Below are 24270 nucleotides of genomic sequence, written 5' to 3' on the forward strand. Positions count from 1 at the left end.
GTGCTGCGACAGGATACAGCCATCACAATTCGGCAGGGTCCTGGTGGCGTTGGCATTTAATGATTGTGCTTAACGATGTCGGTCCGGTCATCAGCACCTGTCGCAGTTCTTGCCCTGCTGTCACGTTGCTAGCGGAATATCGACATTATTCCCGTCGACTCAATGTGCTCGTTGCTTACGGTGGCATTGGAAAGCCCTACTTGAAGTGGCCGTCCAAGGGCAATTATTAATACAACTCGCGACTTAGGGTGACACTCTGGAAGACAAAAGATTTATCATTTTCGTTACAAATTTACTAAGAAATTCCTCTTGGCAAGTGTTTTACGCTTTTCGAAAGGTCTTTTCATTTCTTTCTTACTAAACCAGTCATCCAATAAACAAATAAGAAGGCGCATAAAAGTGCCAACTGGGTGGCAATAGATTCCATGGTGGCGCATTCTCTTATGATGTGTTCCAAAAGCAAACTGTTGACGGGTTGGGTTACGATACAATGGCCACTTATTTTTAAATTTCCCACTGTTCGTACCACGAACGCCGAAAGACCGAATACATGCAGACTGTTAGTCAACGTTCTTAAGGTGATTTTGTTTAACAAATTGCACCGCAATTCTATCAACTCTTTTCCAAGTTTGTTAGTGTTCCGCTTTGGAACACCACAAATGGTGGACGATATCTTACACCGATTTAAACCTTCGCAGGCGCGTTCCCTACCGCTTTCTGTGTCCTTTGATTTGTGACGCCGCGCTCCATTTCGTTTGCCCCGCTAGGTTCGTTTCGCTCCGTTTCGATTGCTCGTTTTGGAGGACACACATTCCGAACCAGCCCCAAGCCCAACCATCGCCGATATTGTTTCGTCGGTCTTCCCGTCTCTCCGCTGTTTCTGGCCCAATCTCCGACACTTGGGATTGATGGTGGGTTCCGGCAAAGTGATATCCTGGTGACCCGTTCGTAGTCATAGTCCAATAGGTTTTGCGAACAGCGACGTCTGCACAAGGGTCCTGAGTTCAGTCTTCAAAAATAGGGATTCCAGTGAGGTGGTGGTGCTAAAATTATTCTTTCTTTCGGCCGTACACATTTATTGACACGTTTTAGTTACACTTTAAAAATGGATGCTGAGAGGGAGGTGGCCGGTTGCGTCAGGAGGTGCGCCGGGGTCAAAGGTCGGCGAAATTATGATTGTCCCGAGAAATATTTATGGGCGCTACGGTGAATAAATTATTCATGCAATCAACGTCACGGGATTTATGGTTGACATGAACGCCATGAATGGTTTTTCGGTTTAAACTTCCAACTTCACAAACCATGCTCTTCCCGTGCATGGCTCCGGCCGTTGGCTCAAAACTGTCACACGAACATTCGGGATTCTCGGTTGGGTATCTGGTGGCTGGCAGCGGTTCGATCAATCATAGATAAATTAATTAATCTTCCAAGTGCGCCAACCACGGAACCGTTAATCGTGTCGGCTTGTAGCGGGCCTGACTCAGGCTGCTAAGAGGTACAATGTAACGATCGCTAAGGAAGCGAAAGGAAGAGGAATAAAAACTGTGCACAAATTTCAAGCATGACTCGAAAAATGTTCAAACACTGAGCGCTGGGTGGTTTAATGGAAAAAGTTTTCTGCCTCGATGACGTTGAGTCGATCCGTTTTGATGAAAGTTATTCCGTAACTTTGTTGGACAGGCGCTCCAAACGGACCACGTGCTAAATCCATGAACCACGCGCCGCTCTAAACCATTATAGACCCTTATATGTTGATATTTGATTATTGTATGCTCTTGGCAGTTAGTTCTTAATATCTACAATCTAAAAGTGAGACAAGAAATCAAGTGAGACCAATAGAGAGCGGAACAAAGAGGCAATAAAGGAAGAACGATCTCATGGTTCGACAGATGCACCGGTCACCTCAACATCGTTCACTCCTCTATTCGTCACTGTACGATCGATGGCAGAGCGGCACAGGTGTAGCCGCATGTGCAGAAACATTACTGGAACAAGAGATTGACACGTAGATGAAAAGTTGTATGATGTTACCATGTGGACCGACAGCGATTGCAGGCAACCAAAGGATCGGATCAACTTCCGCCCGACACCAAAGCGCGCTACTAACGATAGCAACCGATTTCCGACCAACTCTGCATGTCGCTCTACAATCAGCACCTGGTCCAGGAAACGCTTGAGCCTTCACAAAATCTAAAAACATAAAGTCTAAAAATTGTCAACTTTTCAAATGTTTCAAGGCAAGGCTCTCGCAACAATTTGTTCATTTTTGCTATTAAACGGAGGAACGAAAACATCAATAAAGAACCTGAAAGAAAGAACCTAGCTTAGGCTGCTTTTTTGATGGATCTATGCTTTTATTTGAAGCGAGATTAACAAATCTGGTTTAACACACTCATGAGCAATCATTCAATTCTAACGTATTTTCAGGCCAGGGGATAGAATCGTTGCTCATCTAGGTCGATTCTGCACGTTGGGATTAATTTGTGTAACAGGTTGATGCCAGCCACAGATATCAATTCACCGTTCACAATTGTCAATCGTTTCAGCAAGGGGAATCGCTCTGGTATCTTAAGAAGATTTTCGTCGGTTAACTTTGCGCCACGAAGAGTACATGAAAAGAAATTGTTTAGATAAAACCAGATTATATAGATTTTTACACACTTACATGATCACATAAATCCACTGTCAAGTAACGAACATTGCTGGCAGCCCAAACAAAATTACGCAACGGACAGCTCAGTAAATAAAGTTCGTCGAGAAGAGTCAACTGATCAATTTTGGACAAGACATCTGCCGTCGCCCTCTGCAAAAGGATATTACAGCGTATACAGTAACCACAATAGCAACAAAAGAATGCAGTTTTTAGCTCACCTGTTCTTCGTCGTAAAAATCCACTTTCAAACATCTGAGATTCTTGAAGTTTTCGCAGATGAAATGTAAAGATGTGGTTTCATCAACGAACATCCCTAATGTTCTGATTTGTGGAGCAATTTTAAAGAATTTCTTTAAAAAATCCAGCTCAGAAGTTACGTCCAAAATGAGATTATCGATAGATTGGAGCGAAGGAATGGCTCCACATCCATTAAATATGCCTCTATTGAGATCGCCAGTTTGTGCACTAAATCTGAGATGCTACAAAAACAAATACTATATTTTCCCAAAAGAATTCTTCATACAGTATTGCTTACCTTTAATTTAGTTAATTGCGCCAAGGACTCGAACAACCCTTCGGGCATCTCACACAGCGAATCAACAATCAACTCGGTCAACAACTTACAATGGCCCGAAATGGTTGTAATGAGTAATTTGTCAATTGAAGGGCAGGTAATTTCAAGTGTTCGAAGCTGAGAATGCCTTTGTAGAAAATTCCGCGTTGGTTCGTAATCTTCCTCATACCAAAAGTAAGCTTGGTAGAATTCCAAACCTTCTAAAAGAGGGAAATTCAATTTCAAAAAATCGTTGGTAATGCCACTTTCAAGAAGTTTCACCTAAATATATCTTAATTGTTCTTTGAAGTGTTGGTATATGGATAGTTGAAGTGTTGAAAAACAGCCCAACGTCAGGCATTGTAAATAAGGCGCGATTTCAATCCAATTTAAGGCTTCCAATGGCCACACCATTCTGGGTGCTCCAAACTTCAGCTCTTTCAATTTTTCCAAAACCGGCCATGATGGAGACGAATCGGGAATGAATTGTTCGTCAGTTTTTAGTTCTTCAGCATAAATCGTTAAATTTTGAAGATTGCGCAATCCTAGCAACATCTCCCGAATCTTTGAGTAATCCGGGCCCGTAGCTTGTCTTAAGCAGAGTTTTAGATTCTCGTATTTTCTTTCGGTGCCCAGTTGGAATTGACCTTGATCAGTATCGATACGTAACGATACTCGTTTCATGCGCCGTCCAGAAAATGTTAGGTGTGACCACCTCCGGCACACCAGCGATGCCACCTTCAATTCTTCCACATCCAGCTGGTCGAATATGTAGCACCACATCTGTAAGAAAAAATCGCTTGTTACTCGACAGAATCGATTTGGTTAAACACTTGAATCACCCACTTCGTCTGGTAAATCTGCCATCATGGATTCCAATTCTTTTATCTTCTAACTTCTTCTAACACTGCAATAGTCACACAATACGGCGGGTCGTTGCACAAAATTGTAAAGTGAAGAAACGATGGAGCAACTGCGGATGAAATTATGGAGAGCCTTCAAGACCAAGAACCAGATATTTGGAATCGATAGAACAATTAACTCGATCACATTTATTACTTTCACTGCGCGTGCGATGTGAACTTTGATAATGAAGGTTATGCTCTTCTTCCACGACGTTCTCTTCTTGCCTCTTTCGCTTCATGCTTTGTACATGCAATTCTATCTTGATTTCATACTTCTTAAAGACAACTTTCTTGATAGTTGCTCTGTTTTTTTGCGCCGTAACTTTTATGAACACCGTGAATGGAAAGTTGATTCCTCGGTATCTTTATTAGAAAAACCAGGCGATGCCGCATCTTGGGCTCTAACTCATTAAAGTCCAATTTAAAACGCAATGTAAATGCAGTAAACGCGTTGTCATTTTGAGGAGTTTCATTTTTCAAATCGAAAGTGGATTCTGACAGCCATCGCCAAGCAGTTGGATATGTGATGGCGAAGGGTTTATTTTATCTCTATTAAAATACATTGATCTCTTGTTAACACACTCCAGCTGGTCAGCTCGGATTGTACTAAAGTAAATTACTTTTCCACTCATCACGTTCGACTATTCGAAAGTGACGATCATCTTGAACATTATTTAGTTGTTAATGAAATAACTTCCCGACCAATCAACAGTGGACCACAAATGGCGCTGGAGTCGAAGCGGAGTCGATATTTTACTGGGCTCCATGGTTAACTATGCTTCTCTGTTTAAGACTCTCCCTACGTCTTCAATGGAAAAGGAGCAAAATTATCTGTAACAAGCTGTTCCCGGCGCGCGTCGCCACGCTTCATTTCATCCTTATTTCTCGATTAGGGACGTTTCAGAGGACTTCCTGGTGACGTATCACATCATTTCCCGTTACTCCTACAACAACCCGAATTATACTGAATTTTAGGAGGTGTAGCTGTGGGAGTGTAAAACTTTTCTTTGCACAATCCGAGGTCACAAAACTACGCTGTGCCAAATTTCAGGTGGATTGGTTCAGTAGTTTTGGATAAAAAGTAGCACACAAACATTCATTTTTACATAAATAGATCATATCGCGAACCACGAAATAAAAGTGGAAATATTTGGAGGAGACCACATACGCCTCGGGACTATGATTTCAATTCCACAGTGGAACCAATTTCGTTCCGAATGCATCTTAATTACCGGTAATGCTTGGGGTGCGGATGATGTGTCCAACATATTTTATTTCTCTTCAACATAACAGAAAAATCCATCTTGCCAGAGGCTCTTCCGTCCTCTTTCGCCTCTCTCTCTTACGTCACCAACAGAACAACCCGACGTATGTTGGGGAATTATACTCTTTCCCATCGGTCGGTGTGCGCCCAGGAATGACCACACTCAGTGGCCACAAAATGGCTGTTCCGGAAGCAACTGGTAATGAGAGCCCGGTCCCAGTGCGCTCCCAAGGCGTCCGCGAAAGACAATTATTATTGCCATCGGGCCAATGAATTGGCCAGCCTTTGGGTGGCTGTTTTATGTGTAGCTATTAAAGAAAAAATATTGCCATTATTTCCGATTATTTAGCCATAAATTGTGCCGGGGAGCCGGGCGATCGCCGGGCCGAGTGTTTTATGCCGCGGATGCCGGGGATGCTGTGGCGACAGTGCACAGGGTGGCCCACAACCATCTATCACCCGCCCACCACCCACCCATCCCGTGAGCGGAATTAGAAAATTTTATTTCGCATTTTTCCAGCACCGATTTCGGGGGAGACACCAAGATACACCGGACGCTGCCGAAGTGTTTCGGTGTTGGAACAAGTTGTAAAATGTTTCAGCATAACCGTCGCCAGAATGGTCCTCGTTATCGCTGATAACGTTTCGCGGGTGACCTCGACCAGAGCCAGCGGCCTGCGGCACCGTCTTCCGAAAAGTTGGTGCTGCAGCTGCTCAAGCACCAGCGACGTACTCTGTTGCTGTTCGTCGTCCGAACGCCAGGACCTCGGAACATGAAAAGTGGACTGAAAATATTGTTGCAAAGTTGTACTGTGACACTAAAGCACTTGTCCCGCGTCCCGTTGAAGAGTGTTGCCTGCGCGTACGAGGATGATGGAGCACAACACCGGTCCGTCGGTTCGGACAAAATATTTGCAACACTCAAGAACTAGAGGGCCAGATAAGCTGCAACGAGAATTTGATGCACTCCGGAAACAGGGTCACGTCGCAGGCACTGTTGCCCCGGAAGCACTAGAAGCTGCTCGATGAATAATTCTGCAGTGGAATGTTATTTTTTAAACATTATTCTCCCTTCTCCAGTGCGCAATTTTAAAAGCGATGAAAGACGAAACATGAATAATAATAAGCACCATTGAATCGCTATGCGGAGCGAGACTTTCGAGGGCTATTGGGAAAACGTTAATATGGCTCATTTGTTTTTGCTGTCAAAGCACAGAATATGAATAGAAATCAAACACAAAACTGTTATCCTTTTCCTGAACTTACCGATGTCTTCTGGCACTTTCTGGTCGTTTTTCGATTAATGCATGTTTAAATGTAATCATTTTATGTCAGTGGAAATCTATATCAACGGTTTCACCACGTTTTAGGAGCTAGTGGTAAACCACACCTTTCTGATCCCACCATGTTGGGACAGCATTGGCTTTTTTCCGAACCGATCTGGTTTTGCAGTCGAAGTTGATGGGTGTCCCGGACTGGCCAATGGTAATATTTTCTTTTCAGAATTCTCAAAATGAATCCATTTTTCATGCCCAATCACGCCGTGATGGAGAAATAATGTCCTTTTGACCCTGGCGAGCACGATTTTGCTTTTGACTTTTACCATTTTTCCGGCTGTTTTACGTTCAGTTCATGTGGAACCCATTTTCCAATCTTCTGAATCTTTCCCAGGGCCTTCAAACGTAGGAATATGGCGCATTGGAACACATTTAGCTGATCCGCGAATTGTTGTGGCGTTTGCGTGTCATTTTCGTCCAAAACGTCTTGTAGTTCAGCGTTCTCCACTCTTTGTTGAGTCCTCCGACGCTCTTTGTTTGTTAAGTCAAAATCACCATATTCCATTTTTTTTAAACCGATTAAAGCACTGCCATCTTCACTCAAACGAAAGTTGCCGACTAAATTGTGTGTGCTAAAACGTGTCCCATTGTTTCCCGAACTGATTGATTTCTGGATTCTCTTTCCGATGCGCCTGATTGAGCAAGAAGCATAAGGTTTAGGCTAAAATGTAGCATATATTTTTTTACCAAACACCAAATAATTTATCAAAAGGCTTCCACTCCTTTTTTTATAAAAACGGAGTTCCAATCGAGCCCAGAGTCCTCATGCAATCGTTGAAACATACCTTTCGGTGCTTTTACTGTGGGGCCCGCTAATGGAAAACGCTAACGCTGGACCGTTGTTCGACTTTTCGTTGAATCGACCACGTTTCGCCAACGGCACCATATTTTCCCCTCTCTCCGGGTCACCGGGGCGCAGGACTAAACATGCCACCGGGACTGGCGCTTGAAGCTTGGAAATTGATGATGCGCTAATGCATTGAACAGAATTCAGCTCCTTTTTGTGTGTGCCACGTGGTGTGCTGTTCACGACAGCCCCCCCTCCGGTACGGTCCATTAGCATAAACACCGCAGATCCGCAGCATCATCCGGCGATCCGCGATCCGTTCGATGGCGGACCGTTTTTCTTATCAATCAATTAGCGTTCGACGGACACCGACCGACACGGGCCAGGGGGGGGTGAGAAAAAAAAACCGGACGAAAACGATGATCACTGGTGGCCTCGTGGTGGCCCCGAAAGCACTGCGTCATCATCGGTGGCACGTATCAGTTTGTCACTTCATCGTGTCACCATCGGATTAATGGCCCGGTCCGCTGCAGCTGTCCGTTGCAGCGTCCGACAGCGAAGATGCCCTTATTTCAATGCCCCAGCCGGGATGCTGATACTGATGCGATCTATCCGCTATCCTTCCATACTTCACAGACCAGCAGCAGCAGCCGCAGCAGCAGCGCTATGGAATGTGCCGTGGATCGGAGCGCCCCGGAACTTCGCTAAGGCGTCAGCGCTAAGCCAGCCCACCGCCCTGGGCGAGGGAGTGGTCCGCCAAACCATGCGGGAAAAGGTCCGACGCAAAACCCTTCGGCGACATCGTGCGGCAACCAGCGAGCGAAGCGCACCGGACCGCCACCGGCTGTAAGCGAAAGGTTGGGATGCAAGGAGCCATCGCCTATCGCCGCCCCGCACGCCACTAGACGGACCGGGGACCTCCGGGGACCGGGAGCCGGATATCCGAGCGGCCGAGAGCCGAAGTGCTGCTGTTTTGTGCCGAAGGCCCGCCTCTCGCAGGGACTAGTGACGTATTGGTATTCGGTGTCCCTGTTGTTGCCGTTCGGAAGGACTCACACCGGCTGAAGCGTAGCTTGTAGCGATCCCCGTGACGTCGTGGTCCATTGGTCAGTTCCGCAGAGGAGCTCCGCCGCGACCACCAACACCCCCCCCACCCACCCGCCGCACGGTTGTTGGAGGACCCCCTCACCTGGAGGACCATTGAAAAATTCCACCAAACAGCATGGCCTCGGTCGCCGCTTGGTTGCCATTCGCACGGGCGGCGGCCATCGGCTGGGTGCCGATAGCGTCCCACCCGCTGCCGGCCCCGCCCGTCTTCAAGGACCGGCTGCGCTCGGAGGACGAGAAGCTGATCATCAACGTGTCCGGGCGGCGGTTCGAGACGTGGCGCACGACGGTCGAGAAGTACCCGGACACGCTGCTCGGCTCGAACGAGCGCGACTTCTTCTACGATGAGGACAGCAAGGAGTACTTCTTCGACCGCGACCCGGACATCTTCCGGCACATCCTCAACTACTACCGGACCGGCAAGCTGCACTACCCGCGCCACGAGTGTCTGCTCAGCTACGACGAGGAGCTCGCCTTCTTCGGCATCATGCCGGACGTGATCGGGGACTGCTGCTACGAGGACTACCGCGACCGGAAGCGCGAGAACGCGGAGCGCCTGATGGACGACAAGCTGTCGGAGAACAGCGACAACAACCTGCAGCAGCTGACCAACATCCGGCAGCGGATGTGGCGCGCGTTCGAGAACCCGCACACCTCGACCGCGGCGCTCGTCTTCTACTACGTCACCGGCTTCTTCATCGCCGTCTCCGTGATGGCGAACGTGGTCGAGACGGTCCCGTGCGGGGTCCGGCCGGGCCGGGCCGGCACCCTGTCGTGCGGCGAGCGCTACAAGATCGTGTTCTTCTGCCTGGACACCGCCTGCGTCATGATCTTCACCGCCGAGTACCTGCTCCGGCTGTTCGCCGCCCCGTGCCGCTGCAAGTTCGTCCGGAGCGTCATGAGCATCATCGACGTTGTCGCCATCCTGCCGTACTACATCGGGCTCGGGATCACCGACAACGACGACGTGTCCGGGGCGTTCGTGACGCTGCGCGTCTTCCGCGTGTTCCGCATCTTCAAGTTCTCGCGCCACTCGCAGGGTCTGCGCATCCTCGGCTACACGCTCAAGTCGTGCGCGTCCGAGCTCGGCTTTCTCGTCTTCTCGCTCGCCATGGCCATCATCATCTTCGCCACGGTCATGTTCTACGCCGAGAAGAACGTCGACGGTACCAACTTTACCTCGATTCCGGCCGCCTTCTGGTACACGATCGTCACCATGACCACGCTCGGGTAAGTCAGGGCTTCGATGCCCCAACGCAACCGTGAATTTACCATTAGGTTTTTGCAGTTCGTTTTTAGGTTCTTGCACTGCTTATTTGATTCCCTTTTTCTTACTGGTTTCGCTTGATCTGTTCCGGGAAGGTCGCTCGGGTGTGAGCACCATCCCATGAAACGAACCATTGATTCTCGCAGGACCAGTTGAATTGGCGTGCCAAACTATTCGAGCGTCTCGAGCGTGATTACAAGACAATCATTTCCCCTCAATTAACCGATAAAATGTGACGATTATGACCATTAGGCCATTCGGGCCGGCCGGGAGCTTCCGGGTGCGGAGATTTAATTTTCTGCCAAATATTCTGCATGCCCCGGCGTTGAGACTCAAGCACCCTCGATTTGGGTCCGTTTGTGGCACGTTTTCGCAGCGTAACGACATACCATTAAGCACGCCTCCAGGTAGCGAGGAGCAATGAGATTTCTCGTCCTTGATTCGATCATCCCGAGCAGCTTCGGCTCACGAGCCATCACGCGGGGGCTGCCGGGGCCTCAAGAGCTCTTGGGGGCGTTGACAGTTTCGCCGTCCGAAAGGCCCAACCTTAAAGCACTCTCGGAGCAGGAACTCTGCCGCTGGCTTTCGGAATAACTTTAGTAAACAAAAATAGAACGGACACAGCGCAATTTTCAGCGCAACCACCAAAATGCTTCGTATCAAAAGTAGGGCGCAATAGGGCAGGAAAAGTTTTTTCTTCTTGGGTAATGCTATTAAAAGTATTTATTATTATTTCGTCAATATATTTGCTCCACCAGAGTGTCGGGACCGCAAGTTTCCGCTTCGGAAGTGGGGCCGTTCGCCACAGCTGCAATATGAACGGACCAAATAACGAAACTTGATCGTTTCAACACCCATCCCAGCGGCTGGAAGCGTATCTTTTTGCCGTATCCGGCTCATGAGTAAACGTCGTTAGAATCGTCCTGCTTTTCGGTGTGGCCAATCTTCCTTCCGGTCGAGCTAACGCTCGTTTATGGTGCAATAAACGCAGCAGCCAACTTCCGCACGGCACCACCGGGGTGGCGTCGTTTTCGATTCCGGCCCATTCGAGGCTCTGACATGGCTGTGGCAGTTTTCTTTTCATGTCCCAACCAGACAGGCCGCTTTTCTGGGGGACCCCGGTGTCGCCCCGAACATCATTCCGAAAGCGCTTGTGCGGGAAGCAAAATACTACGTTGGCAGCGAATATTTAAAAATTCCAGGTTGAAAATAAGTCTTCATTCTGCCGTCCGTTTTAAAGTTCGAGAGTTTACGGCACGATGAAGTTGTTTACTTAAAGTATGAATATTTTAATCGTTCCTGGTAGTAACGCTAATGCCGTTGTGTTGAGGATGACTGTTAACGGCGTTTCAGTACCGTATTATATTTGGCTCGAATTTAGTGGTACGTAGGACCAAAAAAAAATACTTTCTTTATTCTTTGCTGGTTCGAAATAATAAAAAGCCTCGTGGTCGCTTCTCGCTGGCTTTATTTCCCTTTTAAACATCGCCCAACACTCCCGCGGCGATGTTTTTATTTCGTCATAAACAAAGCAATTCTTAGCATTAATTACTAGTATTTATTAGTTACCTTAGAAAAATTAATTTTAAACTGTTATCTGTATTTGCCATAAACATATCGATTAGAATTCAAAAAACGCATACAGAATGCAGTTGGAAACGCCACGAATGTGCTGTGTGCGTGGCAAATGCTCACGAAATTAAGCCGAGACATTCCTTCGACGCTTGATTTACTCACCTACCCCAAAAATAAAGAAACCACTTCGCGCCATGTGGTGAGCCGAGTGGCCGTCTTTTCGCGTGTGCCAACCCGAAGTTCCGGCACAGCAGCGGCAGCAGCAGCAGCAGTGGGTAACGGCAGGTTTTTCCGAGGTTCTCAAAGAAAGCTATCCTCCTCCCGCCAGTGCCGGCTAAATGAAGCATCTACACATTTGGCCAGGCAGGACCACATCAAAGGTCCCCGTACCGGCACTCCACCGGCATCCACACGGTTGGCCGGCGAAAGGTGGCGAGCAGCGAAAGCGTGCAAATTATTCCCATCAAGCCGGTGTTGCTCCAGTTGGCGCGGCCGTGTTTGTTTTTTCTTCCTCACCAGCGTCTTGTCGAGCGGGTCGGATGGGTTCGGCAAGAAGTGCGAACTATTAATACTCCATGAGCAAGCGGAAGCAACGTGCCCCGGGGTGGAAATTGAGCAGCTGATCCACCCCGAAAACCGCCACTCCAGATGGCCGCAAGTGGACTCGGGTTCCGGAGTGGTTTCTGGTGCCCATTGGCGGCGGTGGGCAGGATTCCAAATCACAAATCGCACATCATAAATCAGTAAATGGTGAACACACTTTTTCGGCACACTCTACACCTTTAAAGACTGATTGTTTCTCTTGCGAACTACAAAGAGGCCGTCATTAGGTTGTCCTACTTTTTATTTACATAATTGCGATAATAACTCAATGAGTGCCCTCCCATTCTTAATAAATTTCTGCTGTACACTCTCAATTTGCAACTGCCAACACTCTTCCATGATTAAAATGCCAGATCCGACCGTTCTACAACAAGCCAGAACTATTTATTGAAATGGATAAAAGTTTTCCATAACTTTGCCCAACTTTCCATAATCCAGCCCCGAGGCCTCGGTCGGCACGATCGGCGGGCCCACGCTGCACGTGGCGTGGCCTGAGTTATGGTTAGTTCGTGCAGAGCCCAAAAATTAGTTCCGAGCGGTGTAAGTCATTAGCGACGAGCGTCTGCTTTCGGCACTAGGCTCCGGTGGTCCGGATGACAATTTTAATTGCGCCGATAGCATATTGCTCCGCAAAACTTCCTCGCGCCGCGCCACAGGAATGTGGGAATGCGGGAATGAGGTGGAAATTTTATTACTTCCACACTTTGCCCACCGTTCCCGGCCGCGAAGCATAAAACGAGACTCGCGCACGTCGGCGCACGGTGGAAATAGTCAACCGAAGACATTCTCAGGTGGCGGGCGTCTCATACTTGGGATGTCTTTCGGCTCATGAATTCCATAAATTTCCGTGACGGCTCGTGTCACGCGTGTGGTTCTCTGCCGGCCCCGGGTTCACAAACAATGGCCATCTGGCCGTGACAGCGAATGGGTAAGCGCAGTGGTTTGCAGCAATCAAGATGGATGATTTACGAGCAGTGCCATCACCGTCCACGTGAAATTCGTGAGCGCGAACATGATGCTGCAACAGTACTCGGTCCTGTTGGGCATCCTTTCTGCTCCCGCGTTCTTTCCCCAGCGAGCGAGCAGGGCACAATCGAGCCGGTCCAATTAGTTCATTGTAAATGGCGGGCTTCCGATAAGTCTTGTTGGGGCAATTCGACTCTTTTTCCCGTCCGCGGTTCACAATTTCCGGGCAAATAATATCACGAGGTAGTACTCCTTACAAAAAACACACACAACAAAGGACAGAGCACGAACGAATGGTACAATGGCCGCGGACTTCAACTAATTGAATTGACACGAACCGAAAGCACCTTTTCGACATCGCAGCGATTCGATCAATGTTTAATGAGCTCTGGTGCACCTGGGACCAAACTTGCGCTTCAGCTTATCGATTTGCTTTAAACATCGCAAAATGTTCCGCAAAATAATGCTGTGCAATTTCCCGTTCTTGAAATTTAAAAAAGGAATCATTTTAGCAATTTCATTTTTATTTGTAGCATAAGTTTAATCATTTGTAATAACTATATAATATCATTACAATTGTCAGTTAGATTTAAAAGGTTTGATTATAAAATTGGTTGGCTTTGAAAACTCCTGTGTAAATTGGTGTTAGAAAATGGTTTGTAAAACTTACATTCCAGGTGCAATGAAAATTATTATTTTGTATTTACGCGGGCTTCGTATATTCGATCTTCGATGCCGAAAAGTTCGGTCCTTTTTGAATAATCAGTCCATTTTCTGACTGCTGTTTTGCTTGGCCGTGTTTTGGCTCTTCGTCGATTTTTGTCGATTCGAAAAAATGGAGCTTGGAAAAAATGGAACAAGTTCACAAAAAAGGTTTTTTTAAGTGCTTCGAGGATTGAAAAAAATTTTGGCTCAAGCGTATAATATCTTACGTGGATTTCTTTAAAGTGGGCAAAGTAGATGTTCATGAATAAGCCAATAGTTAGAAAAATACAAAATTCTCAGACATTTTTGACCAGCTCTCGTACATATTTGTGGCAACTCAGTACAACCTTGCACACTGGTTCCCGCTCTTAACATATCAACTGCGAACAGTCAAAGTGCACGAAAAGCTGGTATAGCATGAAATTCATCCAATCGATCACTCGAAGACAGAGATTTTTGCAAGATGCCGTGTCAGAAAGTAATATTTCTAGTTCATTCATTACAAAAGTGTGTCAAGCGCGCAAGTCACTCAGACTCACTTCCTTTCAAGAAACGAGTTGCGTTTAACTATCAACGCGAATGATTTTATTCATGCGAACTCGTGTCGGTGTCTGCTCGGGTCGTTCTTGCTACACGGCTTCTAGCAATTATATTGCAACGACCCGAGAATAGCCCAATTACTGAACTTGACGTCATCGAGACTGGAGCAAATTGCACTCATTGCGAGTGCAATTGCCACTGCACGCTAATGGCCGCCCAGGACGATGATGGCGATAATAATAATCGTGATGACGATATCCGGCAAAATTCACCACCGACCCCAATCGCCCAAGCCGACGATGGAGTTTTGCGACGAAGCTACCGAACTTGGCGGAATCTGCATCACTCGATGCTTACTGGCACTTTCACCATTTAATGTGTCGAGTTTTACGGTTTGTTTGCCTTTCATTCCTTTTAAAGCACGCAGCGGAAACGGCTTTGATTAAAGTTACATCTTTGATTCACTTTCGGATGGCTCTGGCCCCGTGGTAAACACCCAGCGCATCGCGAACGCTGCGACCTCACTTAATGACCACTTTGGGCGAGATAAAATCTCATCGTGATGTCAGTTTTTGCCCGAAACTGGGTCCCCCGAAATTATGTTCCCCAAAAATAGCCTGCACGTCGAGGGGTTGGGTCCGGAATACTATCGAGACGAGACCATGCCGTTGGCTTATGAAAAGGTCCGAAGAGGAGGTTTTTTTTCGCGCAACTCGCTTTGGAAAATACAACGATTAGAGCCCGGAGATAGCAATCTTTAATTCTTATTTGCAACTTATCACGTTCTTCCCGGCGGGCACTCCGTTTAGCATAGTCTCCGCTCAGGTCTCCGTTCGGTGCCGTAGACTGTCCATTCGCCGGGGAAAATGGACCGGACATGAGGACCTCATTGGAACGGGCAGTTCCGCCACGGCCAGTTAGTGACTCGACACTCAGCCGGTCGTCGTCGTCATCGTCGAGGCTTAGAAAGGAACCGCAACGCAGCCTTCGGGGACCTTCAGGGTCGCACCGAACCAACGGCACCGGACCTCTCGCACCATTCATGCGTGATAAGGGTAAATAAAAGCCCGTTGTTAACTGCCTTCGGACACTGTCATTAGCCGGGCGAGCTTTAGTGCCGTCCGAGGGGTGGCCCCGTGCTTTGACTAATGGTTCTGCGAGGCGAGTTTCTGCGGTGCGAGGCAAAATGGGGTGCGAGAGCGAAAGGAAAATAGATTTCCAGCAACTCGGAAAAGCGATCGAAGCGTGAACCGAAAATGTACATATCGATGGGGCCCCGGGAGCACTGGCACTGGCCCGCCCGGGATTTTCCGATTTTAACCACTTTTCATCAATCACTTCGGACTTCGGTGTTGGTTTTATTTTTATCCCACCCGGGAGCCCGGCAATACCTGTTCGAATTGCAAATGGCAGTGGGCGCCCCATTGATTGATGCCCCACGTCCATTAGGTAATTCGAGTGGAGACTTTACGGCCACCGGGACCGGCACCGGGACCGGGACTGGGACCGGGACTGGGACGAGTGATCGTTACTTTAAGCGGATGGAGAAATGGATGAGGCCTGGCCTGGCGTGCTCTATTTTAAATATTTTTACAAATGGCTGCATCAAATGGCTACGTATAATATCATGATTAGCAAAACAAACTGCGTCAATTTGTGTGCATCGCTGCGCCATCACCGCAAACAATCGCAACACCCGGCCCAACGGCAACAAGCGACCCACCGAAGTGAACGTAATAATGTTGTGATTATCGCGAATCGCAATCCAATCAAGTCCCGGCCGGCCGGCCGGCCGGGGGCTTGCAATAACATTTGTGGCGGCTCACGCCGCGATGCACTCGGCCCTTGCGAACGCCATTTGTAAAGCAAACATCGGCCAACAAGTATCGGTTTGGAGCGTTCGCCTGACAGCACACGCAAGGCGCATCTGCAACTTGTCTGGCGTCCGGCCAACGCCAAATGGTCGGCGACTCGTGTCATCGGCGGCTCACGCTGTTCGTGTCACAATTCGGCGTGGTCACAGGGCCGTGATCCGCGAAGTGCATCTCGCCGGCGATGATGACGTCCGGGCGCCCTAGATGTCACGGGTGTGAATGTGGCACACTCTAAATGCTCACCATTTGTCAATCGGCGTGGTTTTGGCGAAATCGACACCCCGACCGTTGACCGAGTGGCCAGAAATTGTTGCACAAAGTGTGCGCGTGGTGTGTGACCCACTTTTTCGCCGGAGCGCAGATCACGGAGCAGGTTCATTAATGTTTGATTGGCATGAATCGATAGCCATCATTAGGTCCGAATGTTGGCTTCGGATCAAAAAGCCGGCAGCGGCTCGGACTGCTCGACGTTCATTCATCAGGGGAGTGCACTTTGTTTTTTTTCAGATTTCAGAATAGGAGTTTTCCGATGCTCTTCTGCATAGTGTTACGCTTTAAGACGGGGTCATTTTGCTTAACGAATTTTTTTCCATCGCTTTCGGTTATTGGGATCTTTTTGGGAGATTCGGATCAAAATGTCGTTACACACAAATATTTTCTTTCCAGAGTTTAGTCATTTTCATTTACTTATTTTTGAGCCTACAGTCGAAGGAAAAAAGGCCTAAGCTTCAATTGGAAAAGAAATAAATAACACTTTTGCACTGATTTATGGACATGTTGGAGATCAGCGCTGACGAAGCCCTATTATATGTTCTAGCGATATTTCTTAGTGGATCGAGACTAGTGGAGTGTTAACGAGATTCCACTCAACAGACGGCGTTCTTTCAAGCCAGGCTATAACGTTGTAACCAGCCAGTCCTACAGACAGCGACCCTGGTAAACCTTCCCTGGTCATATCGTCCCAACATTGATACCGGAGATGCCATATCGCATGCCCAGCATGATCGAAAATTGGATGGACTAGAGCAGAGAAAACGGTTTTCTGGCGAGATCAGTGATCAGTGAACTCCTATGACATACGTGAAACAAAACCTAATATTCCAAATGCTCTAGGGGCTATCTTCGTATAGTGATCCTTAAATTTTATAGCCTTTCTAACGCCCTTCTACCGTCACTAATTTCCATCGATTTCTCTCTCCGTGCCCAGCTACGGTGACATGGTACCGGAGACGATCGCCGGCAAGATCGTCGGTGGCGTATGCTCGCTGAGCGGAGTGCTGGTCATCGCGCTACCCGTACCTGTAATCGTGTCCAACTTCAGCCGCATCTACCACCAGAACCAGCGGGCGGACAAGCGGAAAGCACAGCGGGTAGGCTATGCGGGCAGACGGCCCTCGGCGGGCGGGGGATCCGACGGCGACGGGTCGCTGTAAGTAGCGGGGGCTCTCCGGCCACCCCGGTTAACGGTGCCTTCCCCCCCTTTTTCCCTACTTGTAGAAAGCACGCCTTGCCCGAATACGAATAGCGAAGGCGGGCGCCAGTGCGGCGTTCGCGAGCAAGAAGAAGGCGGCCGAGTCGCGCCTAGCGGCCCAGGAGTCCGGCATCGAGCTGGACGACAACTACAACGACGAGGACATCTTCGAGCTGCAGCACCACCATCTGTTGCGGTGCTTGGAGAAAACGACGGTAGCTATACTCACCGGCGACGGCCCCCCACCCGAGACTGCGTCGCGGCCACCTCCCCACGACGGCTCCACTCCATTGCTCGCTATCCAGACGAACTTTGCACCTGTTCTCGCTCGCTACGCCCAACCGCCCACCATCTTTGCATACCATTTCTCTATCTCGCTCTCTATCTCTGTCTCTGTCTCTCTGTCTCGTTCACGCGTTTCGTCTAATGTTTTACTCTTTTGAAGCAAGTTTCTTATTTTGTGTGCTGTTTTGGTCGTCATCTCTACTCCGCCACTAACTTACTAATGCTCGCTTTTAGCATCCAATTCAGTCTTAATTCAATTATTGATTTGAAAATCGATCGATTTCGTAACCTTATTCTGTTTACATTGATACGAGGGTCACTATTTATATTTCGGGAATAGGAACAAAAACAAATAGTGAAGCTGCGAATATATTTTTATTGTTTTTCAAAGTACTCGCCACGATGATCGATACACTTTTGCATGCGCTTAAACCAATTTTCAAAGCATTTATTCCATTCCGAATGAGGTATCTCCAAAACATGATTTTTGAACGCTTCAAGAGCTTCTTCGGGCGATGAAAATCGTTGACCACGCAGTTTATTCTTCACGGATGGGAACAAAAAGAAATCATTGGGTGCCAAATCAGGGCTGTACGGCGGATGACCCATCAATTCGATGTTTTGAGTGCTCAAATAGTCTCTTGTTTGAGCCGATGTGTGAGAGCTGGCATTGTCATGATGAAGAACAATCCGACGTCTCTTGTTTGTTTTCCTGCTTAGGGATGCCTCAATCTCACAATAGGTTACATGACGATCTTGCTTAATCATTTCGTGCACAGCATCGATGTTTTCTGGCACTACAGTCGATTTTGGACGACCTTCACGAAACTCGTCGGACAGCGAACTACGACCACGATTGAATTCACTATACCAGCGATACACAGTGGTTTTTGATGGAGCATCATCGCCAAAAGTCAAATTAAGTTGATTGACGCACTCTTGTTGTAATAATCCACGTCGAAAGTCGTAAAAAATCATCGCTCGAAAATGTTCACGATTCAGTTCCATTTTTTTGCCGAGACGAAACTTTCAACTAAATATAAAATAAACAAATAGCGTCCGTATGACAAAATGTTCTGAGTACGTATGTCGTCAAAAATGTCAAACTTTACGATGGAACCATCAGATGGACTCACATGACATCAGTGTTGCCAATTCCCGAAATATAAATAGTGACCTTCGTATTAGAGTTCTTCCTTGATCATGCGTATTGATTGAGTTATTATTTTTCCCTTAAAGTTGTCTATCGCTGTCAGCACACAAAAATATGAGAAAACATGTTTTGCCAATCGCGACCGCATTTAAAACATTCACCAGAACCCGCATCTCTTCCATTTCTTAAGGCACAAGCCACAAGACACCCGAATATTTGGTCATTGCAAATCGCGCTCCTCTTCGCTCATTTCTCTACCTCACGAAGCTCCTTGCCGTGTCGTTGTTTTGCGTTTTCTTTTCTACCGCCTACCGCATGTCCTTCCACCATGTCCCTGTACGCATCGATCATCGATCCTGGCGGGGCATTCGCTCTAGGCGGGCGGGCCAGAAAGGGACCGCCACTGCAGGGCAAACTTCTTCTTGTTCATTCGTTCGACGTAACACCATGCTTGCTTGCATGCTTCTGGGCTCCCAATCGCTTCCATTTCATCTCCCTATCGACTCCCTTACGGCCGGGTGGCGTTTGACGGCGTCACGACCCGGATCCCACCACTGTCACCACTTCCAATATGCATTGCTTCACCAGCACCGCCATCGTCACCTGTGTAGTAGTAGTAGTGGTAGTGGTAGCGCCCTGGGAGTGAGGACACTTGGCCCAGTAAACCGCCCGGTGTGAGCGCCACTAACGAATGGTTTGATTTCTTAACTTCCCGGCCGCGCCACCCCACAGGATCGGGAGTTTGTCGAGCTAGAGACGCAGTACAACGGGCAGACGAAGCGGCCCGGGTCGCCCTCGCCGATGGCCAGCCCGTCCCACTCCGCCAACACGGCCACCGGAGCCACCGGACTGCTGCAGTCCTGCTGCGGACGGTGCTGCTCGCAGCGATATCAGGTAAGACCACGACGCGACGACGCCTGCGAACTGTCCACCACCTCATACTGCAACCAACAGCCAGGACACCGGCCCTGCTGAACGCAGGGCACACGCAGACACACAAACACACACTCACAGACAGACACAACACGATCAACGCAGAGACACATGGGCAAGCGGCTCAAATCGGAGGTCTCAAATCGGAGGCCATCTGATGATTTCCTTGCGAACTGAAGTGAGCACTGAGCCCCGCTGGAAGCGCCAGACCAATATGGCGTGCACATTGGCACCCGTATCTCAATTCAAGGGCATCGGTTTTCGTCCGTCGTCGTTCAGCAAAATTTGAAGCAACGGTTCAACGTCCTAGCGTGTCAGGATTAAGCCTTAAACTGTGATGAACCACACGAATTGTGATACTCTCGGGCTACTCGGGCTATTGATTGATTAACACTCGCAGCCACAGGCCAAATAGTTAATCACTGACAGGCGAATGAAATAACAAGAAATAGAACGAACAAACGCGATGCCAAAACAGCCACAAACCGTTGTAGGAATACACACGTCAAGCGATGGAGTAAAATTGGCTAACCACTTGCCCCAGGGGGCCACACGCGGTCTGTTAAGAAACTGATAAAACCGGTGGTACATTGCACAAACGGTGGAAAACACGACGACAGACGCGAGTGCCACGTGCCAGAACGGGATCCAGCCCCAGGACCCGCCAAGAAATGAGCCATAAAATAACGATCTCTGATGGCGAGTCGGATTAGCTGTGCTCAGTTTTCCATCGTTCCAATCTGCCGACTATCGGCCCGACTCCAAAAAGTCCTTCGGGTGGCCCCGTTACGACTCCCTAACTGGGTGTTCATTGGGGCCCTTTCTTTTCGTCGCTTTTGCCACCAATCGATGCTATCCGTCGTTGACCTGCGCACCTGCGGCGCTGCTCTACAGACCATTCGATTTTGCTTAATTTTATCACAAAAAAGCTTCTGTTTTTGAAGTGTTTATTGAATGTGAGATTGAACTTCTATTGCTGTCCCGAGTTTATGCTGCACCATCCTCGGTGGAGCTAATTCTTCAATTTTGCTTCTCAAAAGTTTGGCACTCTTAATGTCCTTGATTTCGTTTTTAGATGGATGAACATTAAAAATGATTCGGCACTCTTATCATACCGTTTAAAATGCGAGAGTCAAACGATTTAAGTGTTAACCAAAATTTAATCAAAAAGGGAGTTATCGAGTCCTCATTAAGCTTTGCACCACACGTTGTTTGGCGTTCAGCAGCAGCAGCATTAGCAAACCAGTGTAAATCGGAACCACCTTCAAAATAGCGAGCTTTTGCGTTGCGTTTTCTGCGTTCTAATTTCAAACCCCAAACGACCCGTTCACCTGGCCCAACACGATGTAAATCACGTTAAATCTCGTCCATTACCCGAAACTAGCAATAAAACCGAAACGACTGCTTCTGATTCCGTGCATTAGCAAACATAATTTTATGATTATTTTGTTTATCCTTCGATTGGAGGGCAGGGTAAAAAAAGGGTATTCGATCTCCCTCGGTTTTGGCTTTGAAAATGCTCTTAAAGTGGCCGACAGTGGCCGGAAGTCAGCTGGCAGGCCAACAAACAAAACACACCCACCCACACACAGTTCCGGGGATCGATTGATGTGTGTGTGCGGCGCGCTTGTGACTGAATGTTGTTCGCTGAACGCATCGTGAAGAAGTGAAACTAATTCCCATCCTTTTTCGTCTAATGTTTGTTCCCAAACTATGTGTGTGTGTGTGCGTTCGTGCGTGTGTGTGTGGGTGAACCACCCGGACACCGTACACCACCAACGCCACCGCCACCACACACTCCGACTTCCCGTGAGCTGCCGAACTAATCATGCTGAACCCCGTTTCTCATGTTAGCCAAATCTGTGATTGGACTTTCAGATACAGGTAGAGTTAGACGTTGCGTTGTTCGTTGTTGGCGTTGTTCAAAACTTTTCTCTCTCTCTCTCTCTCTTTGTCTTTCTCTCATATTCACTCTCTCTCTCTCTCTGTACTGTTGTTCTTTACTAATGTTTTGGCGTACAGTTTTTGCACCTTTCGTTGTTTCGTTCGTCCTTTTTGCTGATCTATGTCTCATTACTCCATCACTCCACCACGCCACGGGTTCATTAGCCTTTGATTTGTCGTACAGACTCACGTACACTTTGTTCATAGCCTCACCTCGCTTTGGGTTCCGTTTTTCGGTGTGCTGTAAATATGTTCCGTCCGTGCCGGGTGAAGCAGCAGGGATTCGATTCGCAAATGCACTCCGCACCCGGCAAAGTTATGAAGCTACGAACGGTGTAAATTAAAAGTAATCCTCTCGTAAAAAACGCTCGCGAAGCTATCACCATTGTGCCGCGGCACGGATCCGTGACGGAAGTACATCATCGGAACCGCCCGGAAAGCATAAGTGAAATATTGCACTGGCGTGGTGGCCGCGACTATCGCTCCGCTTCGCAGTGTGTCCGTATGATCGACGAGGTGCATGATTCGGAATGAATAATACAACACCGCGCCAGAACCGGAGCGGAGTGCAGAAAAAATATTGGGACCCTCGCAAAGGGCCTCGTAACGTCTATAAATCCCTCCCCAAAAATATGCTTAAACGTTACGAGCCTCGTTGCGGAAAGTAATGGAACCGATTTTTCAACCCAACACCACTGCACTCGCAAGCACACATACACGCTGGTGAACATTGGGATGATAACGCGGCCACCGATAGCGATTGGCGCGAGTGTTGGCGCAGCGATACGCTCAAAGTTGCACAAAGTGGTTAAACTGTTCACGGGTTGTTTTGAATTATGCTCCACACCACGCCGGCGATGGATCGGGATCAGGACTGCGACAAAAATAAAACCGTACCAAAGTGTGGGGAGAAAACGGGAAACGCGAGGTCGTAACATGCGGGGTTTACATTTTTATCGCCTACCAACGATCCGCGAGCATAAACCCGCAGGGCTGCGTCGGGTCTTCCCGATAAATCGGGAAATATTGAAGTCCGGAGCGGAGACAATCGTGATCCGGGAATGGGAATCGGCACTACTGTTACAACTCACCTACTCACCATGCTAACTGCGGAACGGTCATTCATCTTCATGCCACATAACCCGGGGTGGAAAATCTTGCTTCTAGCTGTAATGTCGGTGTACTTTCAGTGTTGGGTTTCAGGGTAATCCGTTCGTTATGTACGTAGCCAGCAATGTGCCTTCCTTTTTGGTGGTCTTTCTTTCCTACTGCTCTACTCGGTGGCCACTACTACTTCGAGCGGCACTGCCTCCGGACTCGACTGCACGGATCGGCCCGAGGTGGAAAAGTTCCCCAATCCACGTGATCCCCATGTTTTTGAGTGTTTTTCTTTCTTTCGTTTGCGTTCCCGTGCGAAGCTTCCAGACTAGCCGCGCCACGAGCAGCAGTAGTAGTAGTAGTAGTAGCAGTAGAAGTAGTGCTAGACACGTAGGCTCTCCGAGACCTCGTCCAGAGCCCCGGGTTGTTTGCTCGCTTCCGTAGACCGTTCGTGTCCTGCTCCCGTTCTGTGGTGACGCTTAATTGTAGTTGCTAGATAGTTGCGGTTCCGTTGCGGTTCAATCTCGTAGTCGATCGGGTTTCGGGTGTCGGTTCCGTTCAGTGTCCGTCGTCTCCGAATTGGAATCCGAATTGACGTTGATCTCTTCTTGTGCTGGACCAGTATTCGGTTTGCTATTCGATTCGGCCATTGGAGTAGCGTGCGGGTGTGGTTCTCCTAGGATGGTTGAAGGGCAATATTGGCCAAGCAGCTGTCGCAACGCTATGCTCCTGTCAGAAAGCATGACCCGTGCGGGCTTCAAGGAGCACAGTGGCGATTCGCGTTTCCGCGAGGTGTAAATATTTGTAAAATAACACATCACACTGCCCACAGTCACTAACCCGCTCGAGCGGCGATCGAACTCTGTGCACCGAACTCATGTTTACACCAATCTCACTCCCAGTTTAAACACCCTCCTAGAGGAGCCAAGGATAACAGGGAACCAAATGAACGAAAATAAATCCGAGGAAAACCAAAACAAAACTGCCAAAAACGCTTGCACCACAGTTAGCTCTATTCCAGCAATCTTACAGCAACAACTTTCATTCCAAAAAATTAAACAACATAATATGATGGTTGTTTTTGATAAATTTCAAAATTTCTTCACTATCGACACTCTAACCTCTACCGACACTCTTGCTCCCTTTTTCTCTACCGGATATTCACTCTCTCTTTCTCTCTCTTACCTTCTCTCTCTTTCTCTGTCTCTTTTTTCACATTCTCCTTTCCCTTCTGTCACACTATTTATCGG

At 48.1% G+C, this 24270-nt stretch overlaps 1 protein-coding gene across 2 annotated transcripts; it reads left to right on the forward strand.

Annotated features, from left to right (window-relative positions):
• The first annotated feature begins 8204 nt into the window (after positions 1 to 8204).
• LOC131210820 (potassium voltage-gated channel protein Shal) lies at positions 8205 to 20907 on the forward strand. Of its 2 annotated transcripts, XM_058204123.1 has the most exons (5): positions 8205 to 9836; positions 17344 to 17506; positions 17634 to 17822; positions 19778 to 19939; positions 20000 to 20907. In XM_058204123.1, the coding sequence occupies exons 1-5, from the start codon at positions 8722 to 8724 to the stop codon at positions 20018 to 20020; spliced, it is 1650 nt and encodes a 549-aa protein (XP_058060106.1). In that variant the 5' UTR covers positions 8205 to 8721; the 3' UTR covers positions 20021 to 20907. The 2 variants fall into 2 exon arrangements, with proteins under 2 accessions (XP_058060106.1, XP_058060098.1); XM_058204115.1 differs by having other exon boundaries at positions 19778 to 20907.
• Positions 20908 to 24270: the final 3363 nt, after the last annotated feature.

Source organism: Anopheles bellator, chromosome 1, assembly GCF_943735745.2.
Source record: "Anopheles bellator chromosome 1, idAnoBellAS_SP24_06.2, whole genome shotgun sequence".
Lineage (NCBI taxonomy): Eukaryota > Metazoa > Arthropoda > Insecta > Diptera > Culicidae > Anopheles > Anopheles bellator.